At 51.2% G+C, this 16,079-nt stretch overlaps 1 protein-coding gene across 17 annotated transcripts in view; it reads left to right on the forward strand.

Annotated features, from left to right (window-relative positions):
- The first annotated feature begins 228 nt into the window (after positions 1–228).
- tcf7l2 (transcription factor 7 like 2) overlaps positions 229–16,079 on the forward strand; it is a 57,434-nt gene continuing 41,583 nt past the window's right edge. For all 17 annotated transcript variants that reach the window (XM_078103465.1, XM_078103466.1, XM_078103472.1 and 14 more), the window contains exons 1-3: positions 229–1,063; positions 1,323–1,389; positions 1,601–1,725. In XM_078103465.1, coding sequence (XP_077959591.1) covers positions 875–1,063; positions 1,323–1,389; positions 1,601–1,725 — 381 coding nt within the window. In that variant the 5' untranslated portion in view covers positions 229–874. The remainder of the gene's footprint in view (positions 1,064–1,322; positions 1,390–1,600; positions 1,726–16,079) is intronic.

Raw genomic sequence — 16,079 nt, forward strand, 5'->3', positions numbered from 1 at the left:
CTTTAATTTAAATCTCTAACTTCATTTGACCCCAGTGCGACAGACTGGTGGGGAATGGTGGAGTCAAACTGGTTGCAAACAGCCTGAGGAAGTACCTCCCCCCCTCCACCCCACGCCTCCCCTTCTTCTCCTCCCTCCCTCCCTCCCTCCCTCCACACCAGGAGACCGCCCATATGTGCGTTTAATCCACATTCACAAGCAACTCCTCTCTTCCTCCTATTCTACCATCACCGTCCTGCTCCCAAACTGCCTCTTTCCTCCTCACATGCGTTTCACTGCAGTCGTCCGGCGGCTTCCTCCAGCCTCTCTCTCTCTCTCTCACTCACTCACTCGCTCTCCCTCCCTCCCTCCCCCCCCCCTCCCCCCTACCCCCTCCCTCCTCTCTCACTCTCTCTCTCTCTCTCGCTCGCTCCTTTTTTTTTTTTCCTCCTATTTATGAAAACGTCACTTCAAGTCCCTCCCTGTTTGAATCTCATTAGTTTCTTGTGTGTTTCTCCCTGTCAATAATCCCGAATCCAGACTCTCTCTATTTCCATCTCTCTCTATCTGTCAATCAGCGCCGCCTTTGAACTGAAAACCACTCCGACCAACTTCAACTCACTCAATCCGAGCGGCTCGGCTCCTTCTCCGGCTTCCTTTTTCTGCCAAGATTCCCCTTCTTTTTTAGTTTTCTACTCAACCCGCCAGAGCTTTTTTTTTTTTCTTTTTGGGGAAAACGCCGATACAGACGCGCTGAAAACTTTTTTTTTCTCCGTAGGTCGAGGTTTAAAAAAAAACAAAAAAAAAAACTTCGTGTTTTTTTACCTCCCGGAAAAAAAGGGCAAAACAAAAATAATAAAGATTTTTTTTTTTTTTTTTGCGCTCCGGGGGAAAAATGCCGCAGCTCAACGGCGGTGGAGGGGACGATCTGGGCGCAAACGATGAAATGATTTCCTTCAAAGACGAAGGGGAGCAGGAAGAGAAAATTTCGGAGAACTCCTCGGCAGAAAGGGATTTAGCCGATGTCAAATCTTCTCTGGTAAACGAGTCGGAAACGAATCAAAACAGCTCGTCGGATTCAGAGGTAAGTTGCGCGTTTGTCGAAATAACACCCCCCACCCCAAAAAAAAAGAACCGGGGGGGGGGGGGGGGGGAGCGGGGCTCGCTGGTGTGTGTGTGTCCCCCCCCCCACACCCGGTTCCCCGGCTCCGCTGAAGTTTAGGGGCCTACGTGCCCCTCCGCGGTGTCACGCCGATAAGAGACCTTTTTCCTTGAGAAAAGAAAAGTGCATCATCGAGCCTGAACCTAAACGCGATCCCTGTGTTTCATTTTGTGATTTCAAGGCGGAAAGACGGCCTCCGCCTAGATCTGAAACTTTCAGAGACAAAACCAGAGAAAGTTTAGAGGAGGGTGAGTTTTTCCTGCTTTTATTCCTATTCCGCTCTCCCCCCCCCCTTCATTTTGCAACCGTGACATTTGCTGTGCCGCACGGAGGAGATCTCCTCCCATGCATTTTTTCTGTGGGTGATTTTTTTTTTTTAAAGTTACCGTGGCCACTTTATTAATAAAAAAAGTTTTTCTTCTCCCCCTCCCTTTTCACCCCCCCCCCCCGCCATGTTAGCTGCGAAAAGGCAAGATGGAGGGCTGTTCAAGAGCCCACCGTACCCGGGCTATCCGTTTATAATGATCCCCGATCTATCGAGCCCCTACCTCCCCAATGGATCACTTTCTCCAACAGCACGCACAGTAAGTTCATTTGTGTTACCACTGTGTCGTACATATGTGCACAACACACACACGCACACGCACGCACACACGTGCACTTTCTCCCCCCCCCCACCCGGACCCCGGACGGAAACACAGCCGGGACACGGGAGTGTTGTCACCGGTAGAAACGTGGAGCCAAGTTTCTTCTTCTTCTTCTTCTTCTTCTTCTGCTATTCTCTCGTGGGAAGAAGTGCACGCGCTCAGCCCGTGCGCGCTCGCGGCTAGCATGCTAGCAGTGCTAACTAAGGAGCGCGGGCGCTGAAAAACGGATATTATGGGTTTGTGGCAGGTCGCGTGCACTTGACATTTGCACACACGCACCCTCCCTGAAACGTGCTGCTGTTCTGTCTGCGTGAGATACATTATTTTTATACATTTAAAAAAACACAACAATTATAATTACTACGCTGTTATTACGGTGCAAGGTTTCATTCATTAAGGGCTACAGTTGCATGTGTGTTTTGTTTGTAACCCACTGAAAAATGCAATCGGCTTGTGTTTGCGCGTCCTCATCAAACATGCCCTTTTTTCCTCCCGCGAGCCGCACGCGCGTCCGCACCTTTCCCCCGGCTTTCTGACACGCTGCGAGTAGTTTGAAGCAATGTAAAACCACACGAATTAAATCCATATGCAAATGACGCTTCATGCTGATTTGCATGTGTCAAAACCTATAAAGACATTATGTGGTTAAAGGAGCTCGCATTAACATAGCTTTTTTTCCCTCTCTCCAAATCATTAAATACAAATGATTTCTTATTTATAAGTACTTTTTTATAAGGTGTTCTTTGTTGAATGGAAATGGTTATGCAACTCAAAAAAAAAAAGTAAAGCATATGCCATGTAAACCCATATTTATAAATAAATTCATGTTATTTAGACACAATCAGCCATGCTATAATTATGCACACTTACTCATTTGCTCAGCACCTCGCTCGGCCCACTGGGCAACGGCAATCCTTAAGCATCATTTTCTCAACCACGGGTGTTTTTTAGCCCCCCTATTTTAAACGCTCGCAATTACAAGTCTGCGCTTTAGGACCTGTCATCTCATTTTACAAGGTTACGGCAAAGACCAGGAATTAGGAAATATGACCCCTCCTCCTCCTCCTCCTCATCATCCTCCTCCTCCTCCTCAGCCCCGGCCAACGCGACGGATATTTGTTCTTTTTTAAATATTTTTGTGTGCGCTGTGCACACCTTGAAAATAAATGCACATGCGATCCATAACGCCTCCTTTTTGTGTTCGCCGCAGTTTCTGCTTTTGACTCGAGGGTTTTCGCATTAAAAATATTTTCTGCAGCTCGGCGCCAAAATCACCCTCATGTGTGCGTTACGTTGTCTTTAAAAGATTTTTATCATTCCCGGCAAATGCACTTTTGCCATTTTTTTCCTCTTACTCAGCCGGCCTTGTTAACGCCACCGACTGGCATGTGGGAATTAGTCGCTCGTTATTCTCGCCGGTGCTGACACAACACGCACACATTCACAGCACACCCGCTTCGGGGCTCGTCTCAGTGCCGGAGGTTCGTGGGGTTTTTCTTTGTGCCCGTCGGCGCTCCGTGCCCGGCACCGGTCCGAGGAGCGCTGCCTTTCATTGTGTCTAAGCGGCGGTTAGAAAAAGCGTTACACAAACGCTGAAAGGATGCTGCGGCGAGACGACGGTGTTGACTCCTAATTTCCACCCCTGAGCTTCTATTTTTTTTATAGAAAAAACAGAATGATCTTTTTGAAGGGAAAAAAATACTGCATTATTTAGTATAAACGTGCGTCCCGTGGTCGTTAACCCGTCGTTTAGTTTCTCCTCCGTCGCCACGTGCTCGTAGGGAAGAAGGATGCGGAAGATCATCCAGACCGTTCCGGAGGTCTACCTGGATGATGAACGCGTTTTTTTTTTTTTTCCCCGGCTGGCGGTGATCTTCCCACCGCTGCAGCCCCGACCCCCCCCCCCCCCACACCCCAACCACCCCCCACTGTCTGCGGCGCCCTGTGTGTCCGGCCATTAGAGCTTTGAAGTCGGCGCCCGGTGTAATATAAATGTATTAGACTTAAAGCCGGCATAAATAATTCACCTGGACATTGATTAGCTGTCTTGCTCCCTAACGCGTCATGTGATGCGGCGAGTATGACTGCGCGTGTTATTGGAATGAGACTTTCTCTGTCCTGTGATGAAAGGCTTTGATTCTCGCTGCTATTCCCTTCATTTATCTTCTCCCGCTTCCCTCGGTGTGGCCGATGCTGAGGTGTTTTATTCTTATGGTGTTCATGTCAACAGGCCTTTTGAATCTGGTATTTTCTATTTAATATAAATTGTTCAAATTGATTTCTGTATTTCTCGGGGAATAAAAAAAAAAAAAATAGTTTTCCCCTCCCTGCTACGATCGCCGCTCATCCATCTGAACATTTTTACCTGCTTTCTGCCATTTTGGTTTATAAATGACTTGAGTGGATCCCCCCCCCCAAAAAAATCGATGTGGCGTTTACCATAATATGCCCGACCTCTGGGAGCCATAATCAGTAAGAATTTGTTTTTCCTACCACCTAAAACCAAAGGAGGCTCACAATTTAGTATCATTTAGTAATTTGACATGACTTAGTTCCCAGGCTTTAAAAGCCCTCTCCTCCTCCCCCCTCTCCCCCTCTCCTCCTCTCCTCCTCCCTCCTCCCTCCTCCCCAAACCCGCACACAAAGGCCTGCTGGATCACCGGGTGCAGGTTGAATCGGAGAAGTGGCCTGGCCCAGTTCACCCCGGCTTTCTTATCTCCTTTCACTTTCTCCCCGTTCCCTCCCTCTGCCTCTCTCTCTCCCTCTCCTCCCTCTCTCTCCTCCCTCTCCCCTCTCTACCTTTTTGTTTCCCGCCAATGCTAACATAGGGCTGGGGTATAAAAAAGAAAAAGGAGGCGGCGGCGGGTTAACCGCGGCGTGCCGTGGGCTAAACGGCACACCTCAACAGGTTCTGGAGACGCCGAGGCTCAGGGAGGGCGAGCGGGATCCGGCCCCGCCGCATCGGGGGCCCGCGGGGCCGTAAATCCAGCGGCTCTATTTACCGCCTCTCGGACTCATGAATGTTAAGATATTTGACGCCGCCCCATTTGCCCCCCCCCCCCCCCATAATTTCTCCCAAGGCCTGGAGACTTTTGGCGGAGGTTTTGAGTTTCGACATGTAATTACGAGTGGTTTAAAAAAGAACAAGAAACTGTAGGGGAGGGAGGGGGGGGGGGGTGAAAACGCAACACCGAGCATCCACCGCTGTGTTTCGAGTGAAAAAAGACTCCCCCCTCTGCCCCCCCAGAACCCGTGGCGATTCTACTACAAGACGCTGGAAAGGCTTTGTGTGGTTGAAACAATAGCTTTTCACCCCTTTTCCCTCTTTGTTCCGTTTTTTTTTTTTTTGTGTCTGTGTGTGTTTTTGTTTTTTTTGTGTTTTTTTTGGCGCCGGTGCCAGGGATCGCTCGCGTTGCCGGCGACTCACCTTCTTTGGAAAAACACAGGGCGACTTCCTGCGTCATTGTTGCTCCCGGGGAAAAAGAGGCATAATGGAGGATTTTCTGGTCAGATTATTGTAATGAACATGCAGGAGTGAATGAAGCGCCACCTCCTTTGTGCACACGTGCACGCGGCTGCTGCGGCCTTATCTGTTCTAATTGACACAGACAGACAGTATCTGTCCCGAACGTGGCAGCGGCATCAGCATGACAATGGCATATCATATGGATTATGTGTGTTCGGCTGCTGTAAATGGGACCAGGGGAAAGATAGTTTAATGCGGATTTAAAGAAGAGGGCCCACACCTTATCAAATTGGCTTTACATGTTAATGGGGCCTAATTGGTGTCCGCAGGAGGGGGGGGGGGTTTGGTGGCTGCGTTTTGCCCCCCTAGCCGCAAAACGCAGCCCGAGTTTAGTTGGAAGGTTGCGCTCCTTTTGTCTTGCAAGTCACTTTTGTTTACAAAGTATGGCGGAAGCTGCTCCCGCTACACCCCCCCCACCTGCCCCCCACCTCCCCTCTCTCTCTCTCTCTCTCTCCCCCTTCCACTACTCCTTTTTGTGCTCCGTCTCTTCCTCCCTCCCTCCCTCTAACTGCTGTTTGTCTCGTCCCTCCGACTCAATAAACGGTCGTAAAAAGCACAATGTGCTTTGGATTTGACGAGTTAAGGGAAGGTGGGAGGAGGAGGGAGGCGGGGGGGGGGGGGGGGCAAGAAGCAAAGTTTGGCACCGTTAAATGAAAATTGGGGCCTGCTAGACATTAGTGGTGCACAGCGCATTCTCCGAGCTTAATTAGTCCGAACTGTAATTGTTCATGGTCTGCCAATAGGAGTAATGCTCAGGAACAGTGGAGCTGCACTAAATCGGGGTTTTTCAAAACGATAAATCACTCGCATATTTGTGCCGTGATTCAGATGGAGGCTCGACCTCTCCCATCTCGACATGTGGTAAATTGTAAAGTCAATGAATCGCAGATGTAGGGGTCTGGGGAAGGGGAGGGGGGAGGAGGGGTGGCGGGGGAGTCAGAAGGAGAGGGAGTACAGTAAGGTTTTGTTAGTGGCCCCGGCCAATGAATGGAAAGGACTTGTGCAGTAAATATTTACCGAGGAGATACGTGTGTGTGTGTTTTTCTCTCTCTCGGCTAGCGGGGCTTGATTGTCTTAACGCTGATGATGTTGGCCTTCGCCGACGCGCCTCTCGCCTCGAAAACGCCACCGCGGCGGCGAGAAACCAAGAGGCCATATCAGTCACCTGGCGGCTGCGTTTCTAATCAGGTTCTTTTTAACCGGCGCGAAGGGAGGCGGCGGCGGTTCCCTTTCAGGGCGGAGCTGACGTTCGGCTGCCGTCGAGTCGGGCTCGGCGGGGGCGGCGGGGGGGGTGGGGGGGTGCGAACCTGTTTTCAATGAAGTCAGTTACTTCATTGTTTTTTTTTTTAACGCAATAAAAGCTAATCTGGTGCCTAATCCCGCCTTCAATGTAACAGATTACGCCTGTTGCTCATTAAGTCGTAGGTAAACGTGTATTTTGCCCGTTTTCTGGTAAAATCCAATTATTCTCAGAACGGACGAATCTATCGGCGACTCCCGTATCCGCGCTCGTCTGTCGGCGAGGCAACACACACCGTTTTCTGTTCCTGAGCGAAGAGAGGAGGAGAAAAAAAAAGCATTAGTTTAGCAGCTGTGCACGGGTGAGCCCCCCCCCCCCCCCCACTCGCCCTCCCAAGTCCCCACTGTTAACCCTCCCCTTACCCCCCCCCCCCTCCACCCCCGCTCAGTCTCTCTCCCATGCATTTCTATAGAGCTCAACACAAAGATAGTGCTGTACATCTGGAATGCAACTTTTGTCATCTGTTAAATATAGGCCCCGCTCCGCTGCCGGCCCACAGGATCCGGGGCTCCCTGCGACACGGATGTTAGATTATTGCGTGCGAGAGTGCACATGAAGCCACCGGTTAAATGCGTATCCGCACAGAGAGCACAGGGGGTTTATTTGTATTTGCCAGTTTTTCTGGATAGAAAACACTTTTTGCATTTCCTCAAATTCAAAGCAACCCGCAGATGACCAGATATGGATCATTTTATTTACATTTATAGGAAAAGTACACTGTTACTTTTTGAACACAGAACCTCCCGTCGGTACTTTCTAAACACGCTGCTTTCTTTCTATGATTTGCCGTCAGCGTACGGCTGATCTGCACTTGTGTTGACTGTATTGATTGGGCAGAATATGGAACTTACATGAGAATAGTGATAAAGATTATAGATGATGAGATATTATCAGGCTTGCTGCGCTGCACCCAGCTGAAAAGATAAGGTTAAAATAAGTATTGATTGCTTGCTTTTAGATGTAAAGGTTATGCTTCGGATTAACTAGTCTCAAGAGAGGATTACCTAGAGAATTGGTATTGCCATAATTACAAAACCATTGAAAATGTCATTCCCAAGAAAAGCGTTTGGAGGCTTTAGGGGGAGCTCCATAGTATTTTGTGCTCTGTACATTTAACCGTATTGGAACTATAGTCATTCCTAATGAGACCAGAGAGCTCCAGTAGCCCCGAATGAGTTCACCAGTACCCGAGTGGGAGGGAAAGCATGGTGGGGGGGGCGGAGAGAAAGCGGGAAATGTGTGTTTAGGGCTCCGTGTGTGTGTGTGTGCAACGGTGGGGGTGTGTGAGTGGAGCAAAGGGGGGGTCGGACGCACAAAAGCCGTCTGAATGGAGCGCATAATTGCCGTTAATGCCGGGGCAATGAGAGCAGCCACAGTTCCTGGTTAGATGTCCAAACAATGGGGCCCCGAGGCTCCGCAGCGGTCCTCCCGGTACGAAGAAGAACACGCAGCGGGGACCAACACTGGAGCAGGCGACTTCGGGGCAGGCATGTGTTCATGTGTGTGGTTCCTGCCAATCAATCCCCCCCCCCACCCCCTCACTCACCACCCCCTCACTCACCACCCCCCCTCCCACCCGCCACCACTTCTCCTGCACGGCTGCTCGCCGCGCGTTCCCACACTCCAAAAGAATTCGCCCGCAGAAGCTCCGGGAGGGAAGGCGGCTGTGCGGTGGGAGGGACTCTGGTGGGGCGAGGGGGGGGCTTCTGTTTGGATCGTGGAGTGTGTCCGGGAGGGGTCAAAGTGCACCACCGCTGACATGCTTTTTTTTTTTTACAGTGACTAATAGTGACTGCTTGAGTCCCTCCCCCCTTTTTTTCCCACCAGAGCTCGTGTCCGTGTGTGCATGCAGGGGAGGGGGGGGCACACAGCCCTTAATGATCATGTCGGGCTAGATAATGACTAGCCGTGCCGGTGTGCCGTGAACACCTGTGGTACACCAGCCTGTTGTGGATGTGGTAGGATGCTCTGGAGCAAACCACAGAAGAAGAATCCCATTCACGCCGATGCTGTTTTTTTACATTTATTTCCTTGATCCTCTTGTGGACGAATAATCCGACTGTAGTGGTAGAAAACACTGGCGTTTTAGACTTAAAATGGAAACAATTGTGTGACCTCATCTGTATTTTGATGACAACACATCTAACGCTAACATCAGACTCTGCTTGCAGCATCCACATTATATCATCCGCATCCAGTGTAATATGCAGATGTTGTTATTCTGCCGTCTCAAAGTAGTCAAGGAACTTTCTGTACGCCGATAATCTGCTCAAAGCGGCTCAGATGGGCAGGAGGCCCTTTGTGTGGGCCAAACACATAATGGAAGAGTTTAAGGTGATAAAACCCAGTCAACGTATTTTTGATCTACTAATTAAACTTTTAATTGTGGCTGGATAAGCTCCGGGGAGCGCGTGCGATTACGTCGGTGTTTGCGAGTCCGCTAATGAGGTGATCGTCTGCCTGTCTGTGGCGTAAGGTGGCGGATACATAACTTATAGCGGGAGAAAGGTGGCGGCGGTTTCACAGTGCAAGCGGGAAATAAATGAATCTGCTAATCTGCGGCTTATGGTAGGATTTGTGAGGTTGGGAGGGGGGGGGCAAGATTACTTTTAAATGCACAAGGCTAATAAAATGTAACCCCTTTACACTGGCGTGCCGTGTGGATGAGCGTTAGATTCTTTTTTGTTATCTTCTAGTTGATGAACTAATTCCAGTGAAAAACAGATTATGGGTAAATTCCCTTAAAGCAGCTGTTGGAAACCTATTTACCCGCCACAATAATGCGCCTCTTGTAAAGTGACAGCTGTCAACTTGTGTACAGCACTAGCTGACATGTGAACAGTCTGTCACAACCACTCGTAGCCTGTGCAGAGCTTAGTATTATTTGGCCCTAAAATTCAGCAGCACTAACTCATTTCAAATGGATATCAACGTTTTTGCGTAACAGCGCTTTATATTGAAATGGATTTTATTATTATTTATTATTTTATTCCCCCCCCCCCGCTCAAAATAGATCCTCACATTTTAAACATTACTTGCAATATGAACATTACTGAAATTCTAGACATTGTCTTAGCAGGTTTTAAGCCTTGACCCCCCCCCCCCCCCCCCAGAGACCCCCTCCCCCTCCTCATATTCATTTCCAGAGAGAGTCTGTTGTGTTGGCCGTCGTTCGGGGTCAATTCCAGAAGTGAACAAATTGACTCTCGGCACGGAGTGAATTGTCAATTGACTTCCTCCCTGCGGGGGGGGGGTCACAGTGAATGAAGGGTCTTGTTTGGACAACTGTCCCGAGGTGAGACGAGCGTCCGCCGCAGAAGGACCAACCAGATGAACTTGCTGTGGTGGAAATATTTGGAGAAAAACAAATATCACAATATTTTTTTTTTTTCCAAATACCTCAAAAGCAACATTGAGAGGATATTGACCATTGGTACTTTTATAAAGTATTTCCGCAATTAAATTATTTTTAATAATTAGTTAAGTGGTAAAAGAATAAAATAAAATTCAGGAAATAAAACCTTTACATCCAGGCAAGGAAAACGCTAATGAGTGTAGTCTTCCTATAAACAAACCAAGCCCGAATGACAGCTGATTCAGTGGAGCTCTGTGTTAAGTATTAAATGTAGATCAGAGCTGCACATGTTCACGTACTCGAACGCGTGCACTTCGGATGATTATTCTACATCCCGGTTTCTTCTAAATGACGGGTCTTGACCCCAAAGATCGCACACAAATCTCGTTCCAGCTTGTTTCCCTGTGGCTGTGTCTCAAACATATTTGTTTTGGAAGCTGTTTGAGTGGAGAAACTCCTGTGAAAGTCCAAAAGGAACACCACAGAAGTTTTGCTTTGGTGGAGTGGAGCAACTTGGCTACACTGCATGTAAATGTCTTTTTAATCCCCATGTCCTCCCAAAACCTGTGGTGGACACACATGGAAACCAAAGGTTGACTTTAAGCGTGAATCCGAAACCTGTTAAGTCATAATGAAAGTTGGGATTTCAGACGGGCCCCCTGGCCGAGCGCCGGTGGCCTTTGTGTCATGTGATTGCACGTCACGTTGCCCTTTAGCATCCAGAGGCGGTTTATCTCCTCTTTACTGCCCCCTCTATCTTTATTGGCAGCCGCACATGAGTTCTATTTGAAATAATAAAGATAAAGTGCCAGCTTCGTCATTACAGTCGGGCGGTCACGGTTTCGGGGACGCGGCGACTGCCGGTTCTTTTAATGGACGCTCTGCGTTTTAAGGAGCCTTTTCTAGTCTAGACCAGTCCGGTTTTCGCATGTCTATAGGAGCCCTTTTGTCCGTCGGGGAGGACCCTCGCCCGGTCGCGGGGGCCTGTCTCTGCTCGGGCCGGCGGCAGCGAGGATGCAGCAGCTGGCCGGGGCCCAGGCACAGGAATGCTGTGTGCGCTGTTTAAACAGTGGCTGGTCTCAGCGCAGCGCCTGAAGGAGCCGAGGAAAGGAAGTTGCTGCGTGTTTACATAGCTGAATTGTCCCCCCCCCCACACCACCTACCTCCCAGTGTCTAATGCACTTCTGTTCAAACATCCACAAGAGTGGAGATGACCCCCCGCTGATGCCGGTGTTCACAGCTCTGCCCCCCCCGCCTCTGCTCCCTGTCTGCATGTGTGTTTGTGGACAATGGAGACTCCGCCGCTTGCTCGTCCACTGGGAGGGTTTGTTGCTTTAACCTGGGTGTGGGGGGGGGGGGGGCAGTGCAAGGCTCAATGTATCACACTGAGACGTGAGGGAAGAGCTACACACCCAGATGAAGAGATAGGAGGCGCCGTCCCACGAGGAGCCCGACATTGACGCGCGGGCCGAGTCGCCGGGCTAATTGTTGTTTGAATTAACCATTGCGGTGCGATGACAAGTCTCTCACCCGCTCGCCACCGGAGCGGAAAATGCATCCGGGGTGGGGTGGGGGGGGCATTGGCGTGATCATCGCGTGTGTGTAAACCTGGCTTCAACAAGATGGATAAATGCAATTATTGGGCAGACCTGGAGAGGAGAAAATCCATTTAAAGCCCGTAAAGCTGAGCAGGGGCCGTGGTTAATTCATTTGGCCAATTTACGGGTGATGTACGAGTGTCAGGGCGCATTAGTCAGGCGGGGGGGGGGGGGTGAGTGTGCGTCGGCCCACTGGGTCAGGGTGGATGCGGGTGTGTACTGTTAGCTGTTTGGTTGCAGAGAAGTCTCCTCTCTCTCCCCACTCGCCCCCCCCCCCCGACCCCTCCCTCCCCTTTTCCGTCTCAGTGGACAAAACAAATGGAGCCTGGACGTGGAAATGACGAAGAGATGCACTGAGTGAGAGGGGAGAGGGATTGCTTTGCAAATGAGGTGGGGAAACGTGTCTGCGCTCGGTTGGGGCAGCAGAGCGAGTACCACAACGCGCCCCCCCCCTCACCCCCCCACCACATAGTTTAATGACTGCTTTCTCTACAAGCAGCACCAGCGAACGCGCTGTGACCACTCAGAAGAGCAGATGTCAGTCAACAAGTACTTTGATTCCCACGTTTTTATGAACTTTTCACCAAGCCCCGCCCCCTTCATGTGATCAAGACAGAAGTCCGTAAAGTACATAGTAGCGTGGACGTGCTAATGCTAGTTAATGACGCGGCAGCGCACTACGCTGACGGTTGGCTAATTGGGATGTAACGTTTCAGAACACCCTTAAAGTAAGAAAATCCGCCGCCGTCACCTGACCAGAGCCGGCGGATTGGCCGGTCAGCGGCCCGAAGGCGGGACTTTGCCAGGGGGGGTCAATCTGAAAGCGAGCGTAAGATGACGCAGAGAAAGAAATGGAAACGCCGCCGCAGGCTTTGTTCTGTCGCCGGCGTTGTGTTACAATTCACTCCGAACCCAGATTGACTTTCACGGCCTCTCTGGCCTCGGGACATTCAGGACGGGAGTTCTAATTACAGAGCGGACTGCGGGTTTACTGCGGAGCGCTCGCGGCCTCACCCAGGTTGCTCCTGAGAGGAGCCCGTCGGCCCGCTTAACGCTCCCGAGTTATTTCCGTCCGCAGTCCGACAGACTCGCGTTTGTCAAACTCTTGCAACACGTCGCCATTGGACGGCCTCGCTGCGCTCAGTCTGCTGCGCAGCCATTGTCTCCGCTGGAGCGAAAAAAACACTCCAACGGTTACACAAGCCGAGCGGTATGCAAAAAAGAAACGGTGGTTAGGTCCCAACCCGGGCGGGGCGAGGCGAGAGGGGGGGGGGGGGCGAGGGGAAGCTTTGGTTTATAGCGCCAAGCCACAAGCCTGAATCAGGGCTCGAGTTTGCTATCAAGACGGAGCAACGCGCTCCCCTCCCGCTATGGAGCCGCTGCTTTCTAAGTGGTCGGGATCACACTGAAGTGCCTCTTGGTTCTGTTGATTTGGTGGTGAGGGGGGGGGGGAGGGGGGGGGGAATGTGTGTGTTAGCGTTTGTCACCTGACTGCCTGGCAGCTTCAGGACAGCCAGAGTCGGTGTGAATGCCGAGGCTTGTCAAAAGACAGGTGCCGGCGCTGCCGCCCAATGCCTGCCGTTCGGCAGCTGGGTGGGGGCAGGGGGGGGGTGGGGGCGGGGGGGGTGCCTCGCTGCAGTCCTGAGGCTTAAAGCTCTGAAGCATCCCAAATGCGCCTGTGCATGCAGCGCCGTACCTTCGCACTTCTGCCGTGCGACATTTCTTGTGCCCGAAAACAAATGTCTTTTTTTTTTTGGAGCAAAGCATTCAGGAAGGCTTCAGGTGAAGTGCAGCTGATCTGTTATTTTCGCTGGGGGAGGAGAATCAAGCGGCAAAAAAGGGCTGTGCAATGAAAAGTTAATGGCCCACCGATCTGCACACATGATTACATCACTGCCGACTTGCGCCATGTGCTGGGGAGCTCCAACAATCACAACCTCCTAGTGTCGGAAATATCTAATTGTGTAACATCTATTGCCTAATCCTTGGTAGAAAAATGAACAAAATCCAATTTGCCTCATTCGATAGTGAGTTTTCTCCCAGGATGATTCATTGAAATTCAAAAGTTCTCTCAAAAAGATCAGTCAAACCCGGTACGATGGATCCAGCCGGTGAATCCTCATGTGAAAATGCCCCTTCCACTCCTTTCCGTTGAGGTTTTCATGTCTTTCACTTTCGTGTGAGCAGTGTGGTGTTAAAGGGCTTCGCGGCCTCTCTCAATGTTACAACTGGAAAGTGAAACAGGAAATACCCCCCCCCACCCTCCACGTCCACCCCTCCACCACCCCTTGTCCTCTCGGGGTAACGGAGCTGCACATGTGCCTGGGAGCCATTGCTGTAAACCCACTGAGCCTTCCAGGGGAACTTCCGCCAACATTTTATTCTCATTCTCTACACGCTCGCCTTCGGGATCCCGTTTGAGTCCCGCGATCGGAAAAAGACTCCCGTCCTCCTCCAAGCATGCAGACCGAGTCATCGTCTCCTCCCCGTGCACCTCTTCGCGCCTTCCCAGATGCTTGACCGCCCTCGTGGGAGGACGACTGACGGATGTCCTCCATCGGCCCGGTGGCGGGTTCCCCACGCTGGGGAAAAAGGAGGGAAATGCATGAAAGTTTTTCTATACGCTCGTTTTACTGTTTGCAACTGTTCCCAGGTCAGCTGCCCGTCTCATTACGGTCAGCCACGTGCAGGGCGATGCTGAGACGAGGGGCGCTCACACTTCTTTGAGGCCACTGGGATCGTCCCCCAATGGCAATTTTTTTTCCGTGGCTCACTTTTAAGAGACGGACGCTTCTTCCTCACGTTTTAAATTGTGCAAAATAAGGGTCTGCTCTTCTTCTGCCACTGATCGCCGTGGTATCAAAACTCCCAATTCTTGCCCACGAGCTAACGCGGCCGCCGCGCTCGTCTTCTTCACGCCTTTTTGATCTCTGTCACAGTTGCTTGGCCAGAGGCACATCTGCGTCTCTGTCACTAACACCGCCACGACCCTGTGAACCCCCCCCCCACCCCCCCCCCCCTCAACCGACCCGCTCACCCCGCGCTTCCTTCCACTTGTCGCACAAATCCTGTTTTTCTGGTGCGCCATGATTTAGCAAATAACATCAGTAATGATTCAATTGGGTATAAAGTAATTGAGAGGCGGCCTGCTCGCCATCTGTCTGGTGAGATTACCACTTTCTGTGTAATTAAACGTGTGACCTTGCAGCCGTGGAGGGAGGGGCCAGCGGGCAGCCATTGCCAAAGAGCCTGGCCGTCTTATTTGAAGTTGGGGGAGGCCAGATAGGACTGAGGGAGGACGGGGGGGGGGGGGGGGGGGGGGGGGGGGGGGGCTGTTTTAAAAGTTTAGCCCAGCTGCTAAAGATAGCACAGGTTGATGTGAGATTAAGTGGCAGTCTCCTTTACATGGATGTGTCCTGCACGAGTACCCACTCCCTCGCTCTCACACACACACACACACGCGCAAGCACACACACACACACACACACACACACACACACCGACGGGCCTTTGTCAAAAACCCGAGTCACCAAGCCTCGGTCAATTTGCCGATGCGAGAGGCGCCCCGCTGAAGTCGCCATGATCCCTGTGTGCATTCAGTGTAACCAGGAGAGGGTACGGAAGCGTGTGTGTGTGTGTGTGTGTGTGTATGTGCTGTTCTAGCTCTGATTTTATGGCGGTTTTGTTTTGACTCCCGAGGTTCGGTTTCCCTTGGACAGTGTCCAGAGATTACGGCGCCTGTTTCTCCTCAGCTCCCCTGCGAGGCCGACGTGAAGGGGCCCTGCGCGGCGCTCTGATTGGATTTCAGGCCTGATCTGGTTGTTTTGCGTTGCAAACAGGGCACTAAAGACGGGGGAGATGGTGCGCTAATGAGTCTTTGTGTCTGTGTTTGGATGGCGGTTGGAGTGTGTGTGTGTCGGGGGGAGGTGGGGGGTGCTTATGTGGTTTTCAGCCTTTGCCCCCCCCCCCCTTGCATCCTCCACTGTGGGGTCACAGACCCAGTCAAGAAGAGGAACTAAAACCCCCTGTAGTACACCGATGACGTACGCATCAGAATGTTTTGGGGTTTTTTAACGTGCGGGATGGATGGTTTCTTGCAAAACTTCCGTCCAGAGCTCGGCTTCGTTCCCCAAAACAAAAATAACCATTTTAATTACTATGGTTGTGCTGCGGCGTGGCTGGCAGGACCCGGCTGAGGTGGCACTGGGGACGGGGACGAGGTCTGGGCCGGGCCTCCGTGGAAATTACAGGGTTGTTTGGAGGAAGAGGAGGAGGAGGAAGGCTGCAGCTAGTTAGCTACTTTCACCTTCGCCCTGTAAAGATAATTGGAGATGTATAATAATCTGTGCAATCTACGTTTTTTGAAATAGCCTCCTCACCTCCAAGCGGACTCAGTCTCCATTGCCAATGCTTCTGTTCTCCCTCTAACCTCTGCAGCCATCTCTCGGCTCCCTTTTCTCCCTCGCCCCTCTCAGTATGTGCTCTGATTACCCTCCAAACTGGCAATAAGTT

The sequence above is a fragment of the Gasterosteus aculeatus genome, chromosome 5, assembly GCF_964276395.1.
Source record: "Gasterosteus aculeatus chromosome 5, fGasAcu3.hap1.1, whole genome shotgun sequence".
In the NCBI taxonomy this organism is placed as follows: Eukaryota; Metazoa; Chordata; class Actinopteri; order Perciformes; family Gasterosteidae; genus Gasterosteus; species Gasterosteus aculeatus.